General features: G+C 35.3%; 1 protein-coding gene across 1 annotated transcript in view; it reads left to right on the top strand.

Annotated features, from left to right (window-relative positions):
• Positions 1-7,254, top strand: part of ATAD5 (ATPase family, AAA domain containing 5) — a 76,503-nt gene that overhangs the window by 32,864 nt on the left and 36,385 nt on the right. The window contains exons 11-14 of the mRNA XM_006891066.1: positions 2,302-2,398; positions 5,154-5,233; positions 5,467-5,609; positions 5,695-5,845. Coding sequence (XP_006891128.1) covers positions 2,302-2,398; positions 5,154-5,233; positions 5,467-5,609; positions 5,695-5,845 — 471 coding nt within the window. The remainder of the gene's footprint in view (positions 1-2,301; positions 2,399-5,153; positions 5,234-5,466; positions 5,610-5,694; positions 5,846-7,254) is intronic.

Raw genomic sequence — 7,254 nt, 5'->3', positions numbered from 1 at the left:
AGGACAGAGCAGAGTTTAGGGCTGTTGTACATAGGGTCGCTATGAGTCGCAGGCGACTCGACGGCACATAACAACAACAACAACAACAACAAATTTAATCAGTTTGTTAAAATATCTTTTTTTAACATTTTTTTTATTTTATTTTCTTATTTTTGTGTGCATGTACTGTCAAATCAGATCTGACTGGTACGGGAGGAGATTGCCCCTCCTTCCCCGGCAGAGCATCTGGTGGATTCGAACCATGCACCTCTGGGATTGTAGTTGCAGCTTCTTGCCACTAGGCCACCAGAGCTCCCCTAAAATATCTTTTAATGCTTTTCAGTTTAAATGGATTGGCATATTCCCTTCCTTTAAAAGTTCTAATGGAAAACATGTCTGGGTTAATAAACCACTTGCCTTAAAAAAAAAAAAAGTTCTATTGGCAGGGGAGCTCTGGTGGCCTAGTGGCCCTGCAATTCCAGAGGTGAACGGTTCGAATCTACCAGATGCTCTGCCAGGGAGGGAGGGACAGTCTCCTCCAGTACCAGTCAGATCTGATTTGACAGTATACACACACAGAAAAAACAGTAAAATTTAATTAAAAAAATAAATTAAAAAAAATTTCTATTGGTGTGTTGATTTTGCATTAGTTTATAGATTCATCTGGAGTGAATTGGCATCTTTACAGTATTTAGTCTTCTCAGAGAAAAGTAATGGTAACCACTGGTAGTGCATTGGTTAAGCTCTTAGCTATCAGTGCAAAGGTGAGCGGTTCAAACTCACCAGCTGCTCCGTGTGAGAGATACATGGCAGTTTGCTTCTGTAAAGATTTCAGCCTTGAAAATCTTATAGGGCAGTTCTACCCTGTCCTACAAGCTGAGAATAAATTAGAATCGACTAAATGGCAACAGACTGGGTTTTTCTTTTTTTCAGTCTTCTCAATGAGGACTGCAACATATCTTTCTATTTAACCAGTTTAACTTATTAGGATATTGTAATCAGTTTTACAGTGATCAAAAGGTAAACTTCCTTAAAGATTATGTTGGGTTTTTTTTGGTTTTTTTTTTATTATTATTTCCTTAAAGATTATGTGTCTTCGCTTTTTAGACTTTAGTTTTTTATACTAAAAATTGTCATATTTCATTAATGGCTATAAAAATTTTGAAGCTTATTTTTTTATCTTCAAATTTATTAAGACATTAAGCTATGTCTGTCAGTCTACATCCAGATTTACTATTAAAAACAAAATAAAGTTAAATCCCACATTAAATACCAAGTCTGAAAAAACACTTCGAGACAAGCCTATTTTATAAATAATGACTTGTTTCTTTTCATATGAAAATTCCCACAAAAAATTACACTCTCCCCTCCCCAGTTCTACCTGTAGCCAGGATGAATGTAAAAATTTAAATATGACATATCCTTGTCAAAGAACAGGTCCAAAGTCTATTACAGCTTTAAAAGTGGCATTTGCAGAGTGTGGTCATACTGTGTGTACTCATCTCCAAAGTGCAAATATTGCCACAATTTAACACTGTTTTGATCCAGGTACAAGAATTAACTTTACACAGGATTGTAAAGTACACCAAAGGCATTTATCAGTACTCTAAAGCCCTTCCCACTTTGGTCTCCTACACTCTAGTAGACTCCAAAGTGGTAGAGTTTTAGTTTACTTCACACAGCCAATACAGTGTACAGTACATTAACAAAAGTTTCATATACATCTAAATATTGAAGACTCCATCATATAGTTCAAGAGTCTCGGTTACAGGAATGCACCTGCCCGCCCACCCCTCCCCTAAAGCACATCCAGAAGTATGTGCGTGAAGCTTATTTTTAAACCTCACTTTCATGACACTTTCTTCTTTTTTTTTTTTCCATGACACTTTCTGTGGCTACTCCTTAGGGATTACCCCTTGATTGGTTTTTATTCAATTATATATATATATTATAATTATAATTGATTAGTTCCTTTATTCACACTTTCTCCCACTCCTTTAACCTGTCCATCTGTCCACTAACTTCTGCTGCCCTAGTATTTTTTCTCCTCCTCTTTTCTGTCTTTCAGTTATACATATCCTATTCAAAGTTGTTAATTGCAATTCTAATATTGTCCCTTTACCCATTCTTTCTAGATTGATAATCACTTTCTTAGTATATATTTTGATTGAATAAAGTTTTGAGAATTTTTTTTTCTTGGCATTTTGTAAGTATTAAATACACAAATACCTATGGTTATATTGTAATATCATTGTAAAAATAAGTAATAACTATATGTTTATGTCAGAAAAGAATATCTTAACAATATATTTTTTGCTTTAGATTCTGGAATTGAAGATGTGCTATGGACTGAAAAGTATCAGCCTCAGAACTCCAGTGAGCTCATAGGCAATGAGCTAGCCATAAAAAAGCTATATAGGTTTGTGAAATTTATAAGGATATTGAGAAACTGTTTATGAAATTAGTCCTATATAGGTTTTTTTTAAGTTTATCTAAAATTTTTAAAATTGTAAAGTAAATTATCACATGGTAAAGTCTTTTAATAGAAGAATTCTAAGTACACAGAGGTGGTTGTTAGATGCTGTCGCATCAACAGCAACTCACAGACCCTGTGAGCAACCAGTATGAACTTTGTCCTTTCCTGTGACATCTTCGTGGTCATTGACATTGTTACAGTCATTGTCAATTCAACTTGTTGAGGTTTTTCTTCTTTCTCTGGCCCTCCACCTTTCCTACCATGATGCCTTTTTCCAAGGACTGACACTTCCTGACAACATTCTCAAAGCATATGACATATGAGGGGAGGTTTCACCGTCCATGCCTCTAAGGAGCCATTCCTCCAGTTCCAACGGGTGTGTTCTTTCGGCAGGTCATGGGATATTCCGCACACTTCTCCAGCACTGCAATTCAAAGCATAGATTCTTCTTATCTCATCCTTATTCATTGTCCAGCTTTCAGATGTGTGAGAAGCAGTTGAAAATGCCATAGGTTGGATCAGGCTCATCTTAGTCTTTTTAAAACTTTCCAGAAAAACATTTATGTGTATAAGAAGTCTTTTGTTTCTAACAAATGCAATCATAGTTCTACTAATAGGGGTCCATAGCCCCTTTCTTAAATACCTGAATCCATAAAGTTCTGAAAACTGCAAATTTGAATGCTATTATGATCTCTATCTATCCCACTTAGTAGGAATGTATAGCTTTTAAAATAGAAATATTAGATGATTTTGGATATATGGGTCCAGACTCCATTATTGGCCCTTTAATAATAGCTGACTGTGAAGCTGATACTGTTTTAAGTACTTACATTGTTCTAAGTTTATTTAATCCTTAGAATGATCCTTTAAGTACCAGTAATCCTTCTAGGATTATCTCATGGATGAGAAGAAACTGAGGTTCAGAAAAATTAATTATCCAGCTCTCACACAGCTAGGAAGTGATTGAAGCTGTGATTTCAACTCAGGCTTCAGAATAGAACTCAAGCTTTCTGCTGATACTTTCTAGTGTGTATTAGACATCTTTCATGTCATTCCACAGTTTACCTCAGTTCTTTTTCATTATTAATGTCCTGCTTTATTATAGATTGTCATGTCAGTTCTAATTCACAGTAACTTCATGAGTTCAGAGCAGAATATGCTTCTTAGGGTTTTCTCTGGTTGATTTTTCAGAATTAGATTCCCAGACATTTCTTTTGAGGTGTTTCTGGGTGGATTCAAGCCTCCAACCTTTTGATTAAAATTTGAGTATATTAAATAAGTTTTTAAAAGCAGGGTCTTCCTTTTTTTTTAATATTTAATGGAAGTACAGGCTAAAGAATACTGCCAATATTTATTTATTTTTAATAATTTTAATGAGCATTTACAGAGATTTTGGATTTCCATTCATTCATTGCTGCAAAAAGCAAGGTGTTCTTAAGTAAAGTGTACTGAGCTTCCCTGCCCCCCAACTGTAATACTTTTAGGGTTTTGGAGTTTTTTTTCAAGATTTTAATTAAAGTTTATAAAGAACTTGGATTTCCATTCATTCATTGTTGCACATTTTCCTCCCTGTCCTTCCTCCCCTACAGGTTTGCTTTTTTCTTTGGAAAAAAATTTCTTTCATTGTTATACAGTGTGTCCCATGTGTGTCATTCCCGCCCTCCCCGAACACTTTACTATGCAACTCTTATTCTGGACTCTTGTTATGTCAATATTACCTAATCATGTATTCCTTTTATACAGTTCTCTCCCTTGTCTGTCTCAATAACATATACATTATTTATCCCTTCTTTTCTTAGTTTCCCTCCCACCCCCATATCAGTCCTGTTCTATAACAGATGCACTATGCAGTATTTGTCTTTTTTTTTTTCAGTTGAAATTTTCTTTTAATTGAAGAACTGTGGGACCAGAAGCTCCTTTGTTACAGTACTTTACATATATGGCTCTTTTAGAATATTTGTCTTTTTGTGACTGAGATATTTCACTCATCATAATACCCTCCAGGGTCACCAATTTTGTATACTATTTCATGAGGTTTTTTTTGTTTTTTTCAGTGCTGCATAATATTCCATTGTTTGAATATACCACAACTTCTCTATCCATTCGTTTGTTGATGGGCACTTCAGTTGTTTCCAACTCTTTGCTATTGTGAACAAACAGCAATAAACATGCATGTGCATATATCTGCTTGGGTGGCAGTTCTGGTTTCTTTAGGGTAAATTCCCAGTGGTGGAATTGCTAGTTCAAAATGGTATTTTTATTTGCAACTTTTTTGAGAAAGCACCGTACAGCTTTCCATAGTGGTTGCACCATTTTGCACTCCCACCAACAGTGAGTAAGGGTTCCAGTTTCTCTACAACCTCACCAACATTTGTTGTTTGCTGTTCTGTTAAATTTTGCTCTTCTTACTGGGGTGATATGATATCCCATAGTTGTTTTGGGTTTTTCCATTTTAAGAGCTAATATAAACATGATGCAATACGTATTCTTGCATTTATAATCTATTTAGGAAAAAAATTACTTCATTTAAAAATATTCACACCCATGTAAGAATAATTTGTTCAGTTGACTCAGAAACACAGAGAGTTTAAATGCCAATATGCCATAACTTCCTCCAACAGTAATTTAAACATATAGTCTAGGAGGTATTTGTATTTGATTAATTAATAATTTATTAACAGTCATTTTCTTCTGGCAGTTGGTTGAAAGACTGGAAAAGAAGAGCTGAATTGGAAGAAAGACAGAATTTGAAGGGAAAAAAGGATGAAAAACAGGAAGGTATTTTGAGTCATTTTCCCTCCAGTTTCACCAAACATTTTTAGAATTATACTAACTGGGAAGTTTCATGAAATTTCTTTGTTGCTATTTTATGTTTGGCTTTTTAGTTTTCGTAAATAAGATCTCTAGCATTTGTTGGAAAGAATTTTATGTGATTTGATTATTGAATGTTGTGAGCTAGAATTGCTGCTTGAGCAGTCATCCTTTTTGTATGCCTTTAAATAATTTTTCAGATCTGTCAGATAGCATAGATTTTAAAGGCAGTTCCGATGATGAAGAAGAGAGTCGCCTTTGTAATACGGTGCTAATAACTGGGCCAACAGGAGTGGGGAAGACTGCTGCCGTGTATGCCTGTGCTCAGGAGCTTGGTTTTAAGGTCAGTATTGCTACAGTGAAGAATGTGAAGGTGTGATTACCCTTAAAAGAAATATATTTTTCCCTTTTTCGCATTGCTCTTGTAGATATTTGAAGTGAATGCCTCTTCCCAGCGCAGTGGTAGACAAATATTATCTCAACTAAGGGAAGCTACTCAGTCTCATCAAGTAGATAAACAAGGTGGAAATGCACAGAAGCCTTGTTTCTTCAATAGCTACAACATAAGCAAGTCTCCACGTGAGTCAACGATTTTTCTTAAGCCATATCAGTCTTTGGGGAAAAGATGTTAAGGAGAAAAAAAATTTATAAGTATTCTGCCATTTATTTTTAATCTTCTACACATCTACATGCTTTTTCTCACCTCCTGACTCTTCAGATAAATATTAAGACCATCGTATCATTTCACTCAAAATTACGTCAATATTTATTTATCCTGTGTTATGGATGTCTAAAAAGTTACAAGTATAGTATCATTATCAGACCTAACACAATACACTATATTCCTTAATGTCATCCAATCTGTGCACTGATTTCCATTTTCTGATGTTTGAAATGATTTTTTCACATCAGAATCCAAAATAACATTCATGTCTTGATGTTTTTAAAACTTCCTTTTATATTTATGATAGTTTCCTTACTCTTTTTATGTAATTAATTTGTTGAAAAACTTGAGTCATTTTACATAGAATTTCTCTCATCCTGTATTTGTTGGGATTGTCAGTATATTATTTAATATATTCCTGCCTCTTTGTGTACCTCATGATTTTAGATTGGTTATCAGAATTTGTGACATTATCCTGACATGTTGTATATTCTTTATTCTTACAGATGTTCTTGAGCTCTGTTCTGTGATACAGTTAAATTACTTGGAAACACTGATCTTTATGTTTGAATTATGTTAAATGAGACCACAGCAGCATGTAATGTAAACCTCATTTTGCTCCACTACTGAGATGAAACCCTCAGATTCCTCTATCCATTGCCTATGAACAGGGAGGTTTAGACTCTGACTTGTGCAATGTTTGTGAGCCTGGGAAGTCGTTTCCTTTACTCCTGTACTGATTAGTACTCACTTTAAGACTTACAGGGGACCCTCTGCAGATTTTTCAGGATTTTCTCTGTGTAGTCTCATCTCTTCAGTACCGTGTTTGTGATTTCTAACAGACTTGCTCTTCACAGGCGCCTAGTTTTTCCTCAACTTGGAAAGACCTTCAGCTTTCTCTGGAGTTCCCATTTCCCTTTGTAGCATGGAAATTCTCAAAGCTATGGGCCACAAGGTGCATGTTATTGCCTCTTGTCTTCTAAGGATCTTCCCATTCTTTGTTGGTGTGATATCAAAATATAAGAGTCTTGCTTCCTATATTATGCCCAGCGTTTTTGCGTGTGTTGTTAGATAGAATGATCAGTTCAATCCTAGTTACTCTATTTTGGGCAGAAGCAAAAATCTAATTTTTCTCTTACAGAGTTCGAGTTGTTCCATTTAATTGGTTTATGTACCTTTGATGGAGCTTCTGGAATGCTGATATTTTGTTTCTGGCATGTCAAAAATCATTTTTTAGGGGAGCTCTGGTGGCCTAGTGGGAAGGAGCTGCAACTACAATCCCAGAGGCGCACGGTTCGAATCCACCAGATGCTCTGCCGGGGAA

Source organism: Elephantulus edwardii, unplaced genomic scaffold, assembly GCF_000299155.1.
Source record: "Elephantulus edwardii isolate Elephantulus edwardi_28Jun2011 unplaced genomic scaffold, EleEdw1.0 scaffold00094, whole genome shotgun sequence".
NCBI lineage: Eukaryota > Metazoa > Chordata > Mammalia > Macroscelidea > Macroscelididae > Elephantulus > Elephantulus edwardii.
Note: the sequence above shows the minus strand (reverse complement) of the source record. Positions and strands in the feature narration are given on the sequence as shown.